Source organism: Narcine bancroftii, chromosome 10 (genome assembly GCF_036971445.1).
Source record: "Narcine bancroftii isolate sNarBan1 chromosome 10, sNarBan1.hap1, whole genome shotgun sequence".
NCBI lineage: Eukaryota > Metazoa > Chordata > Chondrichthyes > Torpediniformes > Narcinidae > Narcine > Narcine bancroftii.
In genome coordinates, this window is record NC_091478.1 from 47316064 (window position 1) to 47339435 (window position 23372).

The 23372-nt window shown below is 46.2% G+C and overlaps 1 protein-coding gene and 1 long non-coding RNA gene across 3 annotated transcripts in view; one reads left to right on the forward strand and one right to left on the reverse strand.

The window, feature by feature from the left end:
- Positions 1-4199: 4199 nt before the first annotated feature.
- LOC138744534 (uncharacterized) lies at positions 4200-7593 on the reverse strand. Its single transcript, XR_011345614.1, has 2 exons — positions 6996-7593; positions 4200-4438 (listed from the first exon to the last, which is right to left on the reverse strand). It is a non-coding gene; the product is annotated as an uncharacterized lncRNA (long non-coding RNA).
- hk1 (hexokinase 1) overlaps positions 6950-23372 on the forward strand; it is a 107293-nt gene continuing 90870 nt past the window's right edge. The window contains exons 1-2 of one of the 2 annotated variants that reach the window (XM_069900857.1): positions 6950-7289; positions 9443-9605. In XM_069900857.1, the coding sequence (XP_069756958.1) occupies positions 7227-7289; positions 9443-9605 (226 nt within the window). In that variant the 5' untranslated portion in view covers positions 6950-7226. Of the gene's footprint in view, positions 7290-9442; positions 9606-23372 lie in introns of those variants that run through there. The other variant, XM_069900858.1, reaches the window with a different exon arrangement.

The window sequence follows — 23372 nt, forward strand, 5'->3', positions numbered from 1 at the left end:
TGGTAGAGTTTATTGTATTAAGATGAATATTTTTCTTAGGATTCAATATCTTTTTCAATCTATTCCTTGTAAGGTTCCTCAAAAAATTTTAAAGATTTGAATTCTATTGTGAGCAGGTTTTTATGGAAAGATGAAATGGTAAGGGTATCTTTACAAAAATTAAACTGGAAATGTGAATTAAGAGATTTTTTTACACCTTCTGAATTTTCAAAATTATTATAAAGTGGCACAATTAAAGTTTATTAATGGAATGTTTGATTTGGAAAAATCATTGTTTGAGAAAATATTGAATTATCTCAAATTGGTGTGACGAAGATGGATCATTTTATTTATAAATGGAATTCTATTATGTAATTATAATTCACTTATTTTGACACATTTACTGGAATTATGGAATAAAATAAATGATGTAATTGACATACAAGTAAAATTTCGTAAAATAACTTTGTATTAGAATAAGCTTTTTCATTTTATGCTTAATACAGTAATCAGTTTTTGAAATTATGAGACCAAAAGGGAATTAAATTTGTGCAAGATTGTTATGAAGCAGGTTATTTTATTTCCTTTCAAAGAATGAAAGAAAAATATGAAATATTATCAAATACTCTTTTTTGTTATTATCAAATTAAAGCTTTATTATTGGATAATTTTTTAATATACTTTATGATTGCCTAGACAATCTAAATTTGAAATTTTACTTACAGATGGTGGGAAGAAGGGATTTATATCTGAAATTATTACAGAATAAAATGCCTTAATTAGATTTGCATAAATCTAGGTTAAAATGGGAAAAAGACTTAGGGATAGTAATTAATCAAGACAATTGGAGAAATTCATGTAAAGATAGTATGACTAAAATTGTTAATGTGAGATACCAATTAGTTCATTATAATTTTATAATTCTAAATCTTTTAGAATCCATACTAATTTAAGAAAGTGGCTATGTAAAAGGCTGCACACCAGACTCTCATCTCCACTTTACAGAATGATGGATCTGCCATAGTGAATTGAAGAGATGGTAAATCTTCCAATCTAAAGGACTTTGAACAATTTGCTTGGCAAACTCTGAGAGAAGTTGGTGTTTTTGTCATTCATTTCTTCTATAATACTTCATAGATAAAGTGAAACAGATGTGATCTTTGAATTGATTTGTCAACATGTATTGAGATGCTGTGATAGGTTTGCTCTCGCTATCCAATCAAATCAACCATCCTTAAGCACAGCAATTTGTGCAATAATTAGGCCACAAAGTGACTGATGGAATTTAACTTGGGCAAGAGGGAAGTTATGCATTTTGGGAAGTTAAACTACAGCAGGATGCACACAGCGAATAACAGGGCCCTTGAAAGGGTTGCAAGACAGAGATATCTGGAGGTTCAAGACCATTGTTTCCTGAAAGTGGTGGCACAGGGAGCCAAAGTGGCGAAGGCTTGAGTGAAACAGAGAGACTGGATGGCCTGGAGTAAAAGAGACTGAGAGCTGTCCTTATGGAGGTTACAAATAATGAGGGCCATAGATAGGGTGGATAGCCTAAGTCTTTTCCCCAAGGTCGGGGAGACAGGAGGGAAAAGATGAAAATAGGATCTTAGGGGCATCTTTTTCACACAGAGGGTGTTGGATGTTGCAATAAGTGTCAGAAGTGGTTGAGACAGGAACAATTACAACAGTTGAAAGACATTTGGAACAGATTCATGAATGTGAAAGGTTTAGAGAGAGATGGAATTTTTGTGGAAAATATCCTATCTGGATGCAACACAACTGATCTACCCAAGACTTTAAGAAACTGCAAAGCATTGTAAACACAGCCCAGGCCATCACAAAAAGCATCCTCCCCTTCGGCAATTCCGTCTATTCCTCCCGCTGTCTTCAAAAACATTAAAGGACCCATCCCACTCTGTCAAACTTACTCCTCTCCCTATCAGGGAGAAACACACACCACAAGTTTCAAGGACAGTTTGCTTGCTGATGTTATGAGTCTCCTGAATAGACCTCCCGTTAATACAAGAAGATGCCCAGCACTGCTTCTTAGTATTTTCCACTTTAATACTACCCCCTGCACTATTCCCCTGAGGTCAGCTATGACCACGAGAAGCAATTACCCACCTCTCTGTGGGCCGTCGATTTGCAAAGAGGGTCTGGAAAAGGTTGCATAACTCACCCTGAAGGAGAGTAACAGGAGCTTCTCTGATCTGACAGCTACTCCTGGGGATTCAAATAGAGGCAAAGGTCATGTCCTGCTAAAAAAAAATTATTGGCTCGGTGAACGAGCCTTCCAGGACCACGAGATGTCTATAAGGAAGTGCTGGTGGAACACATGCTATGGTGGGGAAGGACTGTTCTTTGAGATCCTTCTGACACTAGCCACTAAGGGGCTACATTCCTGTCCAGAAGCCCAGAGGTCACACAAGTGGTGCCCTGTACACAACAAATGCGCCAAACGGATTGCGCTACAAATGCATGGACTGAACAATACAACCAATGTAAAGAAAGCAATGGTCTGCTTTTTATGTACTTATTGAATATACTTTCACTCAGGACATTTAAAAAAAATAAAAACTCTTAAAACTGAATGTTGAAAAATGAGGTGCATGTTAATACTTGTGATAAAAAAGCATGCCAGGAATTTGGAACTCTTCAAAGAATGCAAGATTTAATTTTGGTTGATTCAGCTTGTTGTATTTTTACATTTATGTTTCAAACTTAGACAGGCAAATATTGCAGTGGCCGCAAGGTTAAGGGCTTTATTTCCAGGTCCTTGTTAGCAAGAGGTGAGTAGTAGCACTGCAGTGTGGTGATGACACAGCAGCAATAAAAGCCCAGTTCCAGAAATGCTCGTACTGACAACAAGGACAGGTTTTCAGGAGTCCAGAAAACATAGCCAAGGTGTTGACAAGTTTCAGTCGCAAGAGCCACTGAATAAGACTTCTAGTTATTTCCTACAGACAACCTGCAGGATTATCAGAAATGTTAATGACAGGGAGATCACCAATTATTCTCACCTATCATTACACATCCTTCAAATAAATAATATTTCTTTATCTTCAATTCAGGTTATATACTGGGTATTTGACATATTTTGATGGATTTTCACACGGACCTATTTTCTGTTTTTACCTCATTCGTCTGGCTCCAGTCAATGCTTGCCACACGCTCTGCCTTCAGAGATCTGACGACGAACAGAGGGTTGGCGGCCAAAGGTCAGGACCTCACTCTTGTGACAGGCGACTCTATTTCCTGGTTCCCTCCCAAATTCATTTAGAGAGCGCATCCATCATGTGATAATCCGTCTAAGGCCTTCACCTGATCCAAGTTGACTAGGCCCATATCCGCCCCCTCTCCCTCGTGGATGCAGTGATGTCCCTGAGTGGTGCAAGGCTGTCAGAGATTTTTCGCACTTGCTATAGTGCACGTCTGGTCCAGGTCGATCACCTCCCCTAGAGATCCTATTGGCAATAATCTTGGACAGAATAGTGTAATCTGCATTCAACAATGAGGAGGGTCACGGTCTTTTTTTAAATTTCAAAAATAAACTGTGTTCATAAAAATAAATAGAAAAATACAAAATGAAGCTTCCTTGATATAAATAGTGTAGTTCAATCTTCACACAATGGTGTCAAGTTGAAGCTTTTCGGCTTATTACATTCTATCAGGTTAATACAATCACATTATTCATGGTAGTACATTCTGTCCACTAGACTCTAGTGCCACTAATGTGGCTTCTTTGAACAATACAACCTTCAAGTGTTTGCAGGGCTGTTACACAGGAATCAGAGCCCACAGGACCTGAAACTGCAATACACAAATGTACTGGGGAAACTCAACTGGGTCACTCAGCACCTTCCTTTTATTTATTTCTTTTTAACTGATTTTTAGAATAAATACAGTATAATATATCAAGATAAAACTTCAAACAGAATAAACTCGGTCCCCTTCCACTGCACTCCACTCGTGATGACAGAAAATATATATATATATTTTAAAAACTCATCTAACCTACTCTATTAAAAAAAGAAAACTAACAAAAAAAGACATCTGAGTAGCTTATCCTGAGGGTTACATAGATTTTGTAGCTTTTGATTCATACTGTGATTCAAGAAACAAAGGTAAGACTCTAACTCATCTGGAAGGGTGAGTACATCTTCTCACATTAAAAACATTTACTTCAAATAAAAATAAGACATAAAAGATCACCATGTATCTTCAAATTTCACTGATGAGTCAAATACATGATAACTATTTTATTTTTCTGAACTTAGGACATATGAGAAAACTATTGCAACACTGTTGGAGGTCGAGAGTCTTTCCATTTGAATAAGATGGCTCTTCGAGCCAACAATGTAGAGAAGGCCACAGTCTGTTGTGCAGGTACAGAAGAACTCCCTACATCTGATTCAATAACCCCACAGAGAGCAGTTATTGGATTGGGTCGTAACTCCACCTGAAATACAGTTGAAAAGATTTTAAACATTTTTCCAATAGATTTCTAAAGATAGACAAGACCAAAATGAGTGTCATTGTAGCAATATCAGATGTGTAAGTGGGTTTAATATTAGAAAAGCTAGCTTATCTTTGGACACGATGCACCACTTTGAATTGGATTAATGAAAGTCGGGCACATATTGAAGATGTATTCAGCAGAGTCTTTTCAGCATCAATGTTTCGGGCCTGGACCCTTCCTCAGTTATAAGCAAAAAAAATCAGGTAGACACCTGAATAAAAAGGTGGGGGGAGGGGAGGAGAGGAAGGGGCAGTGGGGAGGAGCACAGCCCAACAGGTAAGAGATTACAGGTGGGAGAGTGGAAGAGGAAAAACAGATGGAGAGAGGGTAACACTGATAGAAAAGGGAAGGGAAGAGCATGGGGAGGTGGAGGAAAGACGGCAGAGGGGCCAGGAAAGAGAGAAGATTAATGGAAATTGGAGAAATTGATGTTAATGCTCTTGGGTTGGAGTCTGCCAAGATGGAATTTGAGGTGTTTTCCTATATTTTGTAGGTGAACGTGATATGACAGTGCATGAGGCCATAGACAGACATGATGGTGTGGGAATGGTTTGTGTATCCTTTCCCACAAAGCACTTGCATCAACTGCACCAAGGCTCAATGCATCTCTTATTGTGCACACATGCAGCCTGAAATGTGGCAGTATTGATTTACCGACATCTCGTTGTACTAGCTTTAAGCAAATCAAAGTTCAAGTAAGTGAGCTTTTAACAAAGTAGATAATCTTCCATTATCCGTTTGCCTTGGTCTGCATCTCAGGAACAGCTGGTAGATCAGTGAATCCTGAGCTGCACAGCTGGCTGGAAAAATCCCTTACAGGGAATCTTCAATCCTTCCCAGACCTTCTTTATAGATGCAAGGTCCTGAAAGAGCGAGGCAATCATCTCGACCTCATTGCAGTTGGCTCTGGGGGAGAAGAAGTCCGACCACGTGGGAAGGATCAGGTGGGGTCTTTGTCACTGTCAGCCAAGTGAGGTTCTGGTGTTTGTACGTGTGGTTCGCTGATGAGGCAACCTGCCAAATTGCCTTGTTTAAGTTTATACCTGGTGGAGTGCGAAGGGTTCTTCCATGAGCAGGAACTCTAATTTTCACACAGACATATAATATGGAAGTACATGTGCTGAGTTTCAGAGAACTGAGAAAAGAGAAAAAAAAACAATCGGGACAAAGCAAGGGCAGCATGAAGGCACTGTTGTGGGGCTCATTCAGGAGCCTGATAGCTGTCTTTTAACCTGTTGGTGTGTGATTTCAGCAAGAGTGATGGGAGGAGAGTGCGTCCAGGGTGTGATGGGCCCTTCAGTATGTTGGCTGCCTTGCCTGGGTAGCGGAAGATGTCAATGGAGTCCTTGGAGGCGAGGAAGGTTTGTGCTATGCCTGAACTGTATTCACTCCCTTCTGCCAACCATGAACAGAGCAGCTCCCATACCCCGCGGAAGTGCAGCATACATGACTGCTCTCGATGATGCACCTGTAGGAAGGTGTTGAGGGATGGGGTGTGGGGGGCATGCTGAACTTCCTTTGTCTTTTCAGAAGGTAGAGGTGTTGGCATGCTTTCTTGACCATCACATTAATGTGCTTGCCCCAGGTCAGGTCACTGAAGATACTTACTCCCAAGAACTTGAGGCTACCTACTCTTTGCACTCTGGCACCATTGATGTGTACAGGGGTGTGGGGATTACCCACTCTCCCAAAGTCTAGGATCCACTCCCTTGGCTTATTGACATTGAGAGAGTGGATGCTGTCTTGGCTACCAAACTCTTTCCTGTACCTGGTCACCTTGTTCTCTGCTCAGGGAAAACCATCAGCGTGATCCACCATGAACTGCTCCACAGCATCTGCAGGACGCCCCACGCTGAATGGCACCTGATGGGTTTGTGGTCGAAGGCAGTTTCGTAAGAGACTGGCCAGGGTCTGACAGGAGGTGACGTGGTGCGGCAATAGGCCAGACCCATCCTTCTCAGCACATGGGGTGGAGGGCCCTCAACAACCGGTGACACCCACCCACTGGTTCCCATGAAGGTGGGCACTGGGAGGTCAATGTTGGGCACACTCCCTCCCCTACCCCAGCTGTGGTCAGTATTACCCAGTATTAATGCATTCTCAATTTTCAGCTGCCAGCCAGCTGTTGATCTCCCACTCACGTTTCCATTGCAAGTAACTGACCTACTTCACAAGAGTTTCTGCCTACAGTCAGACTGGTCCATCAATTCCAGGGGGGTCTTGTGCACGGGAGAGAGTGAGGGGATTCGTGGTGCCAAATCATTTTCTCAAGAGGTTTTATGACAAATGTAACACTGGGGAGGGGGAGGGGGAGGGGGTTGATGACCTGCTGTGCTGCTCCATAATTCGGGGGGAACGTGTGGCCATTGAGCTCAGCATCGTGTGAACCCGATGCCAGCATTTAGTTTCTGGGACGTGAGGAACGTGCCCTAAGACTCCAGTCACCCCCTCCCCACCTGAACAGCTTCCTGCGCGGAGAAGAGCAGCTCTCTCTTACCGAGGGTCGCCTCGGCCAAGCAGGAAGCGAGTTGGCGCGGCGCTGCGCTGGGCTGGGCTCGTCCCCCCGCCCAACGGAGCGGCGGCAGCAGCATCGGCGCAGGACGAGAGGCGGAGCGGGGTGGAGGATCGCGGGGGCTGCACATACACACACGCCCCCCCCCCCTCCCCACCACCGAGCAGTGTAAAGGACTTGCAGCGGGACACTCCGGTGCCCCAACCCCTGTTCAGGATGATCGCCGCCCAGGTTCTGGCCTATTTCTTCACGGAGCTGAAGGCCGATCAGGTGAAGAAGGTGAGCGGCCCTTCTTCCTCGTCCCAGTCGCGCCGGGTGGTTCCTTTTGGGGTGACATTGAAGCCCTGAAATCTACACGGGGGGGGGGGGGGAAAGGGCCCTGCTCCGCTGGCTGACCAGGACCCAGCGGGATTCCCCCTTCCATTTCGATGCCCGCTGTCGTGATGTGTGAGGAATTGGGAAAGGATCGGTAATGGCTTCCTTCATCTGCCCGCAGTGTCCTTCACAGCAGCGTGGCGGGGTCACTCACGCCCTCGCCCGGGACTCATCTCGGGACCGCGGCGGACCCGCGGCGCTCAATGCTTCCTCTCTATTCCCAAGTCGGGAGCCTTGGGGGGGGGGGGGGGGGGGGGAGAAAGAAAGAGAGAGAGGGAGCCTTTAGGGTGGGTTGGGGGAGCCTTTAGGGTGGGTTGGGGGGGCCTTCTGGGTGGTTTGGGGTCTTCCTTCAAGGTGGGTGGGGGGGGGGAAGGGAGCCTTTAGGGTGGGTTGGGGGAGCCTTTAGGGTGGGTTGGGGGGAGCCTTTAGGGTGGATTGGGGGGGAGCCTTTAGGGTGAGTTGGGGGGGAGCCTTTAGGGTGAGTTGGGGGGGAGCCTTTAGGGTGAGTTGGGGGGGAGTCTTTAGGATGGGTTGGGGGGGAGCCTTCAGGATGGGTTGGGGGGGAGCCTTCAGGATGGGTTGGGGGGGAGCCTTCAGGATGGGTTGGGGGGGAGCCTTCAGGATGGGTTGGGGGGGAGCCTTCAGGATGGGTTGGGGGGGAGCCTTCAGGATGGGTTGGGGGGGAGCCTTCAGGATGGGTTGGGGGGGAGCCTTCAGGATGGGTTGGGGGGGGGGGAGCCTTCAGGATGGTTTGGGGTCTCCCTTCAAGGTGGATGAGGGAGAGCCTTCAGGGTGGTTTGGGGTCTCCTTTCAAGGTGGGTTGGGAGGGGGGGGGAAGCCTTCAGTGTGGGTTGGGGGGATCCCCCTTCCCTCTCCTCTCCTCTCGCTTTCCCACACACTGTGTCTTGGCTTGGATTCCTGTTTCAAACGCGTTCAGCTGCTGCCCGCGAAGTCTCGTTTTGGGCGTTGAACGCCTGGCCCGAATGATCTGCATCCCCGACAACGGGAGCAGGGACTTCCCAGCGGGGCCGAGCTGCATGCAGTCTATTCTCAACTGGTCTCAACGACACGGTTGAAACAGCCAGTCATTTCCCCCAGGGACAGGCATCGCAGTGGGGTCAGTCATTGTAAGGGAATTGGGAAAGCTCGGAGTCAACTCATCCGAAAGTCTGCAGCTGAAGTCCAACAGGGGTGGGGGGGGGGGTGAAGGGAATCACCACATCCTGTCGACACCGCTTTTTGCTCCATCAAGGACACTGCTGACCTTCCGCAGCATGTTGTGCTTTTGCTGTTAGGATTTAGACGGATCTACCTGCATTTATGGCAGAATTAGTCTCTGAACTGTTCTGGGATTCACCTCCCCTCCCCCCCTCCTTGCTCCTCTATGCACCATCTTTATGCCAGTTGATGGTTCGCTGGGTCCTTTAAACCACTCCCTTTTCGTCAGACCAGACGTTTTTGTAAAGCAATGGTACTGCCTTCCAGCCTGTTGTGGGGCTCATGGAGTTGTCTCAGATTCTTTCACTTGCCAATGCATGTTGGACTGAAACTGACCAAGTGAAATTGTTTTAATTATCATAGGCAAAATGAAAAGAGGATTTCCCCACCTCTGACGTTCAAAGCTTTAAGTCCAAACCACCCAATTTGTCCATGCCAATGAAACGAGTGCTACAACTCTTAAACCTTTCTTGTCCATGTATCTTTTAAACATTACATTGTCTCTGCCCTGTATATCACATCCTCTGGCAGCTGGTTCCACAGACTCATGCAAGTCCATCTTTAGTGAGATTGCAGGAGTGTTTGTCTATATGGTATGGATATATTGTGGCAAGGAAACACGCAGCACCCTTGCACTTTCAGAAGTCAGGAGATGACTCCCAGCAATGCTCAGGCTTCCAAAAGGGAGGAGATTTAGCGACAAGTCCTGGGACAGTTCCTGTGGCAACTCATCCTATTCCATGTAATGGCATTTGCCAGTGGGCACTTAAATTCCTCTTGTTCAGGAAGGGACCTCAGCTGTGACTATAACGAGATGAAACATTTGCATTTTTCAACAGATTGACAAATATCTCTACGCTGCACGTCTCTCCGATGAAACACTACTCGATATCATGGCACGGTTCAGGACGGAGATGGAGAAGGGTCTTGGAAGGGACACTAATCCAACAGCAACAGTCAAAATGTTGCCCACCTTTGTTAGGTCGACTCCCGATGGATCAGGTGAGATGCCTGCTTGTACTGAATTCATCCTGCAATATGTTTGCAGAGTCTGAGCTTGTGAGCATAAAGAGATGAGCAAAATCATAGATAAAATGAAGCCAGTCATGGAAACGGATCAATTGTGGATGTGTTTTTCAGGATTTCAAGTAAATAGTGGTCTTCCCATGCACCAAGATTCAGTGACAGTTTGTGAGGAGACCCATTGGACATCTGATATATAGTACAAGGCACAATACAGAAGGGCAGTGTTCTAGAGAAGGAGATCCCTCAGTTCAATGCAATGGCAGCAAGAATTTTACTGGTGTGCGCTTCATTAAGGAGTTTGATAATGTTGGGAAAGAAAACAGACCTTGAATGAGGTGGTGTGTGATCTCACTTTTAAAAAAAAAAAGAAATTTACATGTACAGCATGGTAACAGGCCCACGAGTTCCATGCCACCCAAATTAACCTACACTCTGGTATGTTTTTAAAGGGTGGAAGGAAACTGGAGCCCCCGGGGAAAACCCCCTCAGACATAGGGAGAACTTACAAACTCCTTACAGACAGCACGGGATTCGAAGCCCGGTCCTGAGCACTGGCGCTGTAACAGCATTCGCTAACCATGCCACCCTACTCCCACCTGATTCGTGAATCTTCTTCCCGATGGTGGGTGGGTGGAGTGAAAGGTGTGTGACTAGGGTCATATAAGTATTTTAATGTTGGGTGCTTTTCCCAGGCAGCAGGAAGTGCAGATGGATTCATTAGACAGGAGGGGTTGTTTAGAACATTACAGCACAGTGCAGGCCCTTCAGCCCCCATCTACACCCAGAAAAAACTAAACCCACCAGATAACCCTCTATTTTCCCTTCAATGTATCTAAGAGTCTCTTAAATCCCCCTAATGTTTCAGCTTCCACCACCATTCCTGGCAAGGCATTCCAGGCATCCAAAACTGTTAAAAAACTTACCCCTGACATCTCCCCTAAACTTCCCTCCCTTCACTTTGTACACGCCCTCTGATGTTTGCTGATCCTGCCCTGGGAAACAGATGCTGGCTGTCCACCCTGTGTAGGCCTCTCATAATCTTGTAGACCTCTATCAAGTCTCTTCTCATCCTACACTCTTAAGAGATAAGTCTCAGCTCTGCTAACCTAGCCTTGTACATCTTGTTTTCCAATCCAGGCAGCATCTCTGCACCTCAGTTTCAGTTTCATCTCAGTTTCCTCAACCTTCCTAATAATGAGGTGAACATAATTGAGCACAATAGGAGGTATCACCTCCTAACTCTGCATCCCGTCTAAATTATTTTGTAACCTACAACAACCTTCAGCTCCATCCATAACTCCTCCAACTTTTGTATCATCCACAAACTTGCAGATCCATCCCTCTAAATCCTCATCCAGGTCATTTATATATATATTTTTTTTAAAAATCACAAAAGAGCAGGGGTCCCAGAACAGATCCCTGCGGAACTCCACTAGTCACTGACCTCCAGGCAGAATACTTTCCTTCAACTACTGCTCTCTGCTTTCTACATGCAAGCCAATTCTGTATCCACATGGCGAGGGTTCCATGGATCCCATCCTCAGACTTGCTGAGCAACTCTGAGGGACCTTGTCAGTTGCCTAACTAAAGTCCATACAGACCACATCTACTGCCCTACCTTCATTAATGCCTTTTGTTACCTCCTCAAAAACACAATTAGGCCCGTGAGACATGACCTTCCCTTCACAAAGCCATGCTGACTATCCCTGAGTAGACTGTACTTCTCCAAATGCTGAAAAATTATGCCCTTAATAATTGTCTCCATTAGTTTACACACCAGTGATGCAAGACTCACTGGTCTATAATTCCCAAGATTTTCCCTATTACTTTTTTTAAACAAGGGGACCACATTTGCCATTCTCCAATCCTCTGTTACATTCCCTGTGGCCTAGGAGAACACAAAGATAATTGCCAATGTCCCCAGCTATCTCTTCCCTCCATTTCTATAGCAACTTGTGGTATTGAAAGTGGGCATGCAGGTGCAGCAGGTGGTGAGGAAGGCGAATGCTATGTTGGTATTCATAGCAAGAGGATTTGAGTACAGGAGTAGGGACCACACCTAGAGTACTACATGCAGTTTTGGTCTCCTTATCTGAGGAAGGACATCATCATCATGGTGGGGGTGCAGAGATGATTCACAAGACTAATACCAGGGATAGAAGGACTTGCATATGAAGAAAGGTTGGATAGACTAGACTAGTATTCTCTGGAATTTAGAAGAATGAGGGGGGATCTTATAGAAACATAAAATTTTTAGGACTGAGATGAGGAAAAATTTCTTCTCGCAGAGGGTGGTGGATCTGTGGAATTCTTTGCCACAGGAAGTAGTTGAGGCCAATTCCTTGTCAATATTTAAAAGTAGGTTAGATTTGGCCCTTGTGGCTAAGGGGATCAGGGGGTATGGGGAGAAGACAGGAACTGGGTACTGATCAGCCATGATCATATTGAATGGCAGTGTAGGATTGAAGGGCCAAATGGCCTCCTCCTGCACCTATTTTCTATGTTTCTATATCTCATCCAGTTCTGGGGATTTATCAATCCTAATGTTTTTAAGAAGATTGAGCACTTCCTCTTTCTTAATGCCAACACAGTCCAGCATACAAGCCTGTTCTATTCTGACCTAGCATTGACCAAGGTCCTTTCCTCTGGTGAACACTGAAGCAAAGTATTCATTTAGGACCTTCCCAACCTTCTTTATCCTTAAGCAGCCCTACTTTCGCTCTAGTCATCTTTTTGTTCTTCACGTTCTTGGTGTTTTCCTTAATCCTACTTGCCAAGGGCTCCTCTTGCCCTTTTCTAGCTCTCCCAAGTCCTACCCTAACCTCCTTCTTGGCTACCACATACTTCTCATGAGCCATTCCTGTTTTTATTCTAACTCAGTGGTTCTCAACCTTTCTCAAATACCACTTTAAGTAATCCCTACGCCATCGGTGCTCTCTGATTAGTAAGGGATTGCTTAAGGTGGTATGTGATTGGAAAGGGAAGGTTGAGAACCACTGCTCTAGACCCAATTGTTACTGAAATATTTTGCTTGAGAAAAATTGTCATTAACCCATTTCCTTTGGTTTTATGAAACCATGCACATAACGAGCCAATTAGGTACGATTAAAACAGTGGTTTTAAAACTTTTTCTTTCCACCCACATACCACTTTAAGCAATCCCTTCCTAATCACAGAGCACCCATGGAATAGGGAATACTTAAAGTGGTATGTGAGTGGAAAGAAAAAGGTTGAGAACCACTGTTCTAATATATGCTTCCTTCTTCCTCTTAACTCGCTGCCTCACCTGTTTTGTCAACCACGGTTCCAATTTCCTACCATCTTTCCTTATCCCAGTGGGACAAACCAATCCAGAATCCTGTGTAAGTGGTCCATAAACATCCTCCACATTTCCTCTGTGCTTTCTCCTGAGAACATCGGCTCCTAGTTTTCTCCCCCTAGTTTACCTTTTTCTCTCTTTTTATCCTTGTCCGTAGCTAAAGCTCAGAGTTGCGGCCACTCTCACCGCAATGCTCCCCCACTGAGAGATCCACCATCTGACCAGGTTCATTCCCCAGAACTAGATCCAGTAAGGCCTCTCCTCTAGTTGGCTGGTCCATACACCACGTCAGGAATCCTTCTTGGAGATCGCTTTGTTAAGCCGCTCAGCTCTGTCCACTGAAATAGTGTGGATCTCCCAGTGGCCACCCATTTCAATTCTGTCCCATTCCCTCATGGTCTCATGCACGGCCAGACTGAGACCACCCACAAATTGGAGGAACAACACCTCATTTTCCATCCAGTCACCCTCTAACTGAATGGCATTAATATAGACTTCTCTGGCTTTTGTTAAACCCCACTCCTTCCCTCATTGCTTTTCCCCAGCTCTGTCTCTCTTCCTGTCTCCTTTCACACAGAATTGACCAATTCTCACCTTTCCCCTTCTCCTATCCAATTAACACCTTTCTCATTGGTCTGGATACCTCTCCCAGCCAGCACTGTCTGTATTCTGCTATTTCCTGTTTTTCTGCTTATTCCTTGAAGAAGGGCTCAGGCCTGAAACACTGACAACATATCTTTGTCTCCTCTGGACAAAGACCAGCTGAGCTCCTCCAGGATTTCAGAGTGACCTCCTTTTTTGCAACTGATACTATCCCTGAATATTAATACTACCCTCTCTCCCCCCAACTATTTTTTGCCTCCTATCCTATCCCTTTTAAAACTTCTAAACCCCAGTAACTGCATCAGCCAGTCCTGTCCTTGCATCAGCCAAGTCTGTGCGTAGTTCCAAGTACTGATCCATGCTCCAAGGTCATCTCCTTTATTCCCAAAACTCCTTGCATTGAAATAGACACATTTCAAACCCTCTAACTGACTACATTTCTGCTTCCTCCTCTGCCTGTCCTTCCTCACAATCCCACAACACATTGCATCAACCTTTCCACCTTCTGCTCGATTCTCTGGCCTCCCATTCTCATTCCAACTAGTTTAAACCCTCCCCAACAGCTCGAGCAAACCTGCCTGCAGGATATTGGTTCCGCTCCAGTGCAGGCGCAGCCTGACCTTTTTGTACAGGACAGACCTTCCCTAGAAGAGATCCCAAAATCCACAAATCTGAACCTCTGCACCAATTCTTCAGCCACACCTTCATCTGCCACAACTTCCTTATTTCTCCCCTCTCTGGCACGTGGTGGCACAGGCAGCAATCCTGAGATGACCACCCTCAAGGTCCTGCTTTTCAGCTTCCTTCCTAACTCCTTGTATTCCCTCTTTAGGACCTCATCCCTTCTCCTATCTATGTCACTTGTCCCCACGTGGACACGAGATCCAGTTTCTCACCCTCCTGCTTGAGAATGCTGTGAACTCTATCAAAGACATCCCTGACCCTGGCACCTGGGAGCCTCTATCTTGTTCACAGAACCTCCTAATCTATTCACCTAACCATTAAATCCCCTATCACTATAGCCCTCCTTTCCTCCCCACTTCTCCTCTCAGCCAAAGGGTGAGACTCTGTGCCAGAGACCTGACCACTACAAATTGGATAAAATGTCCCCCTCCAACAGTATATTTATTGTTGAGAGGAAACAGCCACAGGGGCTCTCTGCACTGACCTCCTTCCCTCTCCTGACAGTCACCCAGTTACCTGTCTCTTGGGTGTGACTATCTCCCTATAACTCCTGCCTATCATCCCCTCTGCTTCCTGAATGATCTGGAGGTTCATTCAGCAATAGTGCTCTAACTCAGTCTTCCAGTAGCTGCAGCTGAATGCATCTCTTGCAGGTGTAGTCATCAAGGACAATGTGCTCTCAGATTTCCCACATCCTGCAATCGGAGAACCCACTGTCCATTCTACTACTATGCAAAGATCCTACCTGGGCTTTCCTTTACCACAGCCTTTACCCTCTGTTCATCAAGGCCTCTCAAGCCAAAAACTTTCACACCACTGTGCTGCTCCATACTGGCCATTTGAACTTCCCTTCTTTATATTGGCTACAGCTAATTGGGCAGTGGAGAGATTTAAATGAGGACCTAACTCTCCACTGCTTTTAAACTGCTTGAAACTACTCCCCTTCTTGTTTACAGTCCAGCTCTCACAGTCCCCATCATGACGTCTGAGCCATAATCACAACCTTCTGCAGTTTCTTACAATCTTAGGTGCAGCAGGTCCCCACCATGCAGTGATGCATGGAGCCGGTCCCCACTGTGCACTAATGCTCGAGCCGGTCGCCGCCGTGCAGCGCTGCACGGAGCCGGTCGGTCGCCGCCGTGCAGCGCAGCACGGAGCCGGTCGGTCCCCGCCGTGCAGCGATGCACGGAGCCGGTCGGTCCCCGCCATGCAGCGACCGTGCAGAGATGCACCTGAATACTCTTAGTGGTGCACCTGGAGGGTGCTGGTGACACGCCATGTCATTGTTGCATCATTGTGGGTAGACCAGCCCAGGTCGTTGGAGGTGTTTACCCCAAGGGACATAAACTGTGTACAATCTCCATCTTAGCTCTCTTGATGTGGGTTAGGGAGTGAGATTTAATTAGGTTCCATGCCACAGGTTACTGAAAAAAAGAATTATGGCCCTTGGGTGAGTGGGTTATGAACTGATCTGAACACACAAGAGCATAACCCAAGAACTGGAAACAGGAGTCAGCCCCCTGGACCTGCTCCTCCATTCAGTAAGGTCATGCCTGATCCGACTGTGAACTTGGAACCACAGGGTGGCACGGTTTGCGCAGCGCTGTTACACCGCCAGCGATCTGGACCGGGGATCGAATCCCGCGCTGTCTGTAAGAAGTTTGTACCTTCTCCCCGTGTCTACGTGGGATTTCCCCAGGGGCGCAGGTTTCCTCCCACTCTTCGAAATTTACCAGGGGTTGTATATCGATGGTGTATAATTGGGTGGCACGGACTTGTGGGCTGAAGGGCTGTTACTGCGCTGTATGTTTAAATTTAATTTAAATTTTTATATTTAAACCACTTACTGGCCTGTTTCGCATCAGTAACAAAAATCTCTCTCACAGTGACTTGGGATGAGAATGGCACCTATTCTTTCCCCTCTGGGGGAAGCAGTTCCTCCACCATGCACAGAAGGCAATTGGAGTGCGGGGTGATTTTTGTGTTTGTGAAGCTGTAGCCAGAGCAGTGCCTTGCGGTAGGGGCTGTGGTGCCCGCTGCTCAGCAGCTGCTCGAATAATGAATGGGAGAAAGGCAGGGAAGTGGAGCTGAGATCACGGCCTGAACGGCGTGGCCGGCTCGACGGGCCAGATGACCGGCTCCTGCTCCTGTTCCTTACATTCTTGTCCACGTGTGCTGACTACAAAGCTGAATAACAGAGCAAATTGTGAGTCGAATGGTGAGAAGCTACCTGAGGATATGGCAGACGAAGGGAATGGGGAGGGATTTCATTGCAAGAGGCTTCGAGTAAAAGAGTTAAGAAGGTCTGACTGAAATTCTGTTGGTTGTGGTCGGACGATATCTGGCATGCTGTGTACCATTCATGCTCACTTTAAAGTCTCCCGAATTCACTGAGAATAAATATCCTCACTTAATACATTTCAACAAATTTAGTTGTCAAGTTTATTGTCATCTGTACCAGTACAACCTGATGAAACACCGTTCTCTGGTCCTCAGTGCAAAAACATACAGACACTCAACCAGACACAAGGCAGGACAAGTATTTAATCAATACAAATAAATAACTATTGTTTTGTACAAATGAGAGTTTTGGAGGATTAGTGTGAGCAGTTCCTTTGGTCATTCAGCATTCTCGCTGCCCGTGGGAAGAAGCTGTTCCTCAGCCTTGTGGTGCTGGCTTTGATATTCCTGGATCTCTTCCCCGACGGGGCAAGATGCTGTGTGCGGGGTGGTACAGAGGTCTTTGAAGGTACTTGCTAGAAAGTAAAATGATTTACATGCAAGGGAGATGAAGAGGGAGAGTGGCCAGTGCCATGTTGCACAAGCCATATTTCCTCCTCTGAGCTTACAAATCACCGACTACAAAAAAGAAAGACATGGATATTCAGCTTTTTACATGCAGCCTAGAGGCTGGAAGAGGCCTATTCACATGCACTGAGTCTGGAGAATTTATTTTCTTAAAATAGCTTCAATATTCTACAGGCTCCTCAATGCTTTTGCGTGCCCTCCAAACAACGACATGGTAGATCACGTCGATAGTTGGAGGAGGGAAGGAGGGAGACTAATGCTGGAAATGCTCAGCAGTTCAGCTGCACCTGTGAGCCAGTGTGTGAACCAGGTCAGTACTAGCTTGAAGGCCGATTAATGAGATTGGTGTCCATTGTTCCATCCTGTGGATTGCGCCTTGTCTCAAGATGCACTTCTGCTCCTTGAGCTTGCATCACACCTCCTTCGCATCCTGCCGGGGGGCAGATGTGGCACATGTCCTACCCAGGAGGGTGCTGTCATTGCGGGTAGAGCTGGAGAGGTTGTGGAGGAGGGGTTGTGGAGGAGGGGTTGTGGAGGAGGGATGCTGAATGGAGAGGAGAGGCCCACCTCCTCCTCATTCAGGGGCAGCACGGAGAGCGCAAAGGGTTCGAATCGGCACTCTTGGTGAGGGGTTTCAACCTTCTCCCCGTCCACGAGGGGTTTTTCTGGGTGCTGCAGTTTCTCCCAAGTTCCAACATGTACGGGGGGGAGGGGGGGAATAGTGGGTTAATTGGTCACATGGGCAGCTTGGGCTCGTGGGCCAGAAAGGTCTGCTGTATTTTTGCATTAAAATGTACTTTTTGCCCCTCTCCAAGGTGTTGTATTTATTGATCACTACAGAAAGGCGACCTGATATAAATACTGGGAAATTAATGGGTGGGGTAGATGGAGCAGACAACGAAGAGCCCTTATCCTGGGGTGTGTACAACATGGCTCAGGAAAAGAGGGGATTTCAAAGGAGATTGACAAGGCACATTTTGCACACAGAGGGTGGTTGGAAGGTTCTGTCAGAGAGGTTGTGGAAGCAGGTACGATGGCAATGTTTAAGGGACATTTCGACAGACACAAACAGTACAATACGCAGACGTGCTGGAGAACTCAGCAGGTTGTGCAGCATGTGTAAGAAGTAAAGTTAACCGTCGTTTCAGGCCTGGACCCATCAACAGGAATAGGCAAATACAGGCTGGCTGCCCTTTTACTCTACCTGGACCTGCTGTTTCTGCACCATGTTTGTGTACTGCTCTCAACCTTAGTATCTGCAAACTTTCTTGTTTAACGCCTTAGAAAAGGAGGGGTGGAGGATAGGGAACGGGTTTAGTTTAGATTGGCATCAAGGCCGGCACAGCACAGTGGGCCCAAGGGGCCCATTCCTCTGCCGCACTGTCATATGTAAAATGAGGAGAGTGGTGGGTTGGAGAATCCACTCCATGCTCTGCCATGATGGAGAGCAGAGAAGAACCACGGTGGAGGGAACGGCAGGGTCTCAGAGTGACATCTGCCATGAAAGATGTTGTGGTCGGCACAGACCCCAAAGGAGCTTGGGAAGTTGGACAATGGAAAGTGGCCATGATTAGATGTGGGGAGGGCTGAGGTCTGGCAAAGGAACCCGTCGTCATCAGGAGATTGGCGGCGGCTGGTGGTGCCTTGAGGTGGAGATAAGGAATGGAAGTGAACGGACTGTATGAACATGAGGGCAGGGTGGTGATGGGCAGGGAGTGAGAAGTCTGAGGAACCTCAGCACATTGCCTGCATCCCTCAACATCATCTGCAGGTGTATCTTGTCTGTTGCAGAAAACCCCCTCCGTGGGCTCTGTCAACGCTTCCCACTGCCCCAAAATACCGGCCAGCACATTAAAGGACTCATCCTGCCTTCACCACACTCCCTTCTCCTCTCCCCCCCACTTCAGGAAAAGATTCACAGGTGTGAGATGATTCACCAGCAGATCTGAGGACAGTCTCTTTCCTGTTGTTGTCAGGCTTCTGAAAAACCTCAGGCTGATAAACAAGGTTCTAATTGATCTCATTCTGTAACTGCACATTGTACAAGGTTTTTACTTGCTTATGGGTTTACCAGCTTAACTAACTGGTCACAAAGCAAGGTTTCTCCTCCTACTTCACTACATGTGATAATACACTCGAACATGAGGTACTGAGGGTGTTTGAAACCAGGAAGCAATGCTAATACTGTGGGTGTGTGCGTGTCTGTGGGTGTGTGCGTGTCTGTGGGTGTGTGCGTGTCTGTGGGTGTGTGCGTGTCTGTGGGTGTGTGCGTGTCTGTGGGTGTGTGCGTGTCTGTGGGTGTGTGCGTGTCTGTGGGTGTGTGCGTGTCTGTGGGTGTGTGCGTGTCTGTGGGTGTGTGCGTGTCTGTGGGTGTGTGCGTGTCTGTGGGTGTGTGCGTGTCTGTGGGTGTGTGCGTGTCTGTGGGTGTGTGCGTGTCTGTGGGTGTGTGCGTGTCTGTGGGTGTGTGCGTGTCTGTGGGTGTGTGCGTGTCTGTGGGTGTGTGCGTGTCTGTGGGTGTGTGCGTGTCTGTGGGTGTGTGCGTGTCTGTGGGTGTGTGCGTGTCTGTGGGTGTGTGCGTGTCTGTGGGTGTGTGCGTGTCTGTGGGTGTGTGCGTGTCTGTGGGTGTGTGCGTGTCTGTGGGTGTGTGCGTGTCTGTGGGTGTGTGCGTGTCTGTGGGTGTGTGCGTGTCTGTGGGTGTGTGCGTGTCTGTGGGTGTGTGCGTGTCTGTGGGTGTGTGCGTGTCTGTGGGTGTGTGCGTGTCTGTGGGTGTGTGTTTGTGTTGTGTGGGCACGAGAGAGAGTGATTGGAGCTGTGTGGGTTCCCATAACATTGTTGATTTCCTGTGAGGGAGACCCCAGGCCACTGAAGGAAGATGGTTATTCAGGGGAATTTATTGAGTCTCTGTTTGACGAATACGCTCCACCATTGTTGCCTGAATAATGAGAAATAATGACTCAGAATACAGGATAGAAATGGAAAACCTGGTTTCTCCTACCTCACTACATGTGATAATACACTTGAACATGAGGTACTGAAGATGTTTGAACAACAAAACAACAGTCAATGCCAGAAAGATTTTTGGAAAAGGTGGGTGAGAGATGACACACCAGACTGCATTTTTTTTTTGTAATTCTTTATTTATCGCACTATGAACCATATCAACCAATATATTTACAGATGCATCTTTTTAAATATTCACAGTGACATTTTCTCTTTTTTCCCCCCCATCTTTCCCTTCCACCTTCAAAAACAGTAAATATTGGACATATAAAATACAATAAAACAATATCTTTATACAAAAGGAATACAAACAAAAAAGACGTACCATCTACTTATTCACATTAAATCTGATTGTGTTTATCTTTTTATCATTTCAGGTGGTGGTGGTCCAAGGCCTGCTCTTTCTGATATGTTCCATATAACATTGTAACTTTGTCTTTGAAATTATATGTGATTTTGTTTTCCAATGGGATACACTTAAACTTGGTTATATATTCCATAAATGTTTATAGTCATATAGTTCAACGTGGCCATCTTATATCTTTATTTTCACTTCTTTTCTGCCTCTTCACCACTTCCATCCCTTTTTTCCATTACTGTTTTATTGTTTTCCTTTTTAATCTCAATATATGACAACTCATTTAAGACATGAAATACCCCAACAATCCCCACAAGCAATAACCCTTTAACCCCAATGAACCTCTCCTCCTTGGATTGCCTCCTGTCCCTTGACGGCAACCACAACACCCCTTTCCATTCGGTTTCCGAACATTCGCAAGCGTCAACCGATTTCGCAGTGACCCTTATTCTCTCCGCCCCCCCGAGAACATTATTTACCTATACTTATAACAAAGCTCTCTTTTTTTCCCTTCTTCCCTTTCTCTTATCCATCTTTAAATCTTTATCTTTACTTTATATTTTTACATATTTTTGTATATTTTCTTGCCGGTCATCATTCTTGTCACTCCTCCTCCTCTATTCTCCTGTCCTGCAAATGTTCAGCATATTCTTGGACTTTCTTTGAGTCCGAGAGCAGTCTTTTCCGTTCCCCAGGAATGAATACTTTGAGTACTGCTGGATGTCTTAATATAAAGTTATACCATTTCTTCCATAAGATTGTTTTCGCCATGTTTAATTCCTTCCTCTTCTTTTGTCCCTTGTATTCCAACGGCTTATTGTCTTCTCTAACCTTCTTTCTTGCCTGCTCCAGTATGTTTTCTCTTGTTGTATATCTTAGAAATTTTACCAATATGGATCTTGGTTTTTGATGTGGTGGCGGTTTTGGTACTAGCGCTCTATGCGCCCTTTCGATTTCTATTTCTTCATGTGAATCTGTCGTTCCCAGCACCTTCGGGATCCATCCTTTTATAAATTCCTTCATATCTGACCCTTCTTTGCCTTCTTTCAGGCCAACTATTTTTATGCTGTTTCGCCTACTGTAGTTTTCCAATACGTCAGTTTTTTGGGACAATAAATCTTGTGTCTCTATAATTTTTTTTTGCTCTCTTCCAACTTCCCTATTAAATCATTTATCTCCATTTATACAGCAGCTTCTCGTTCCTCCACATTTTCTACTCTTTTCCCTATTTCAGTCATGACCAACTCTTTGCATTCTGTCTTCAGCTCTTTTCATTTTTCTTTTGATTGAACTGAATTATTTTAATGACCTCATTTGTTCTTCGAAAAAGGCTTTATTTAAACTTTGTCCTTCTATTTTACCTTCTTCTTTCCTTTGAAATTCTTGGTCTTCTTCTGTGTCTATATTTATGTCTGTGTCATCTTCTCTTCTCTGTATATGTGTATCTTCATCCTTCTCTGGTGAGCCACTTCTGTATCCTTGCTGGGCCTCCAGCTGCAGTGTCTCCTGCTGTTAGGCCTCCCGCTGCAGGTCGACCCGCTGCTGGGCCCCCTGCCGCAGGTCGTCCCCCTGTCGGTTGCCCCGTTGCCGCTCACCCTCTTCCACCCCTTCATTCTCTTTCTCACCACTCTTCTTCTTTCTTGTTTACTTCCCCTAGCCGAACGCCCCGATACTGGCTGCTTCTCAGCTGAGTCCCCCTCCTGTCGACGTTAACCTTTTCTTTTACTTGCGCACTGCGCATGCGCAACTCTTCGCGCATGCGCATTTGCGCACCTCTTGGCTCTGGGAGCCATTTTTGGAGTCCGCCGGTCGGGAGGACACCGCTCCTCTGGGGACTCACCAACACCAGAGATCGGCCGCTCCTCTCCATGGTGGCTCTCTGCTCCGATGTGCAGGTAAGGCCTTCTTTCTTCTCCAGTGATTTTCCTTCTTCCCATTTCTCTGTTATTCTAACTTTTTTTCTCTTTTGGGTGCCATCTTCTGTCTCTTCTCTGTAAAACTTTATCTTTCTCTTCCTGTATTTTATGTTTATTGTGCTCTGCTTTTTCAGTTTTTTTTCCTTTTCTCTGAGGGGGCTGTTTCCACCCCACCAGCCACTAACATCATGTGACTCCCCTACACACCAGACTGCATTGATGGAAAGGGTTAGCAGCTTCAAATTGCTAGAGTCCAGAGGACCCCTCCTGGAGCCAGCACATCAAGTTTAACCAGGAAGAAGGCTCCACTGCTTCTGAGGAGTCTGGGGAGATTCAGGCGAGTCAGAATCAAATACTCTTACCAACCTTGTACAGGGCACTGTGGAGAGTATCCTGACTGGTTACCTCGTGGCCTGGTTTGAAAACCCGAGTGCCCAAGAGCACAGAAGGTTGCAGAGAGGGTCAAACCTTGTCAAGTCCTTCACAGGCACCAACCTCCCATTCATCAGTGTGAGAGCATTCATCCTCTTTTTGCAGCTCCTCTAGGCATATCCACTGCAATTAGCAAGCACCCGCTGCCCCTGTCTTGGCGAGCACCAAAGCCACTTTCAGCCTCACTTGCTCTCCACCCTGTGGCAGTGCTCTCTTCTGTTCACCCCACCCACTCTCTGCCACTTTGATTATGAACGTTCTCCATCCTGAAGATTGGTCACTGGCTGGTGTTGCTTTCTTGTGGAATGGAATTGTTGATGATCACTTGTAACAATGCAGGGCGGTGAATGTGAATTGAAATGGTTATTGTGTACTCAAGTGCAGTAAAAAGCTTAATTTTGCGTGCTAGCCTGGTGAGTCAAATTCATAAAGCAGATATGGCAATAATTACAAATGATAAAATAGGTGTTACAATATGTCAAATAGTGCAGGATATAGAGAAAGGCACCGTTTAAAACGGTGTGCGGGCTCCATTTACCAATGAGGAGCAGTCAAATTTATTTTCATCTGCACATGTACAACCTGACAAAACACTGTTCTCCGGTCCTCAATGCAAAACTTGC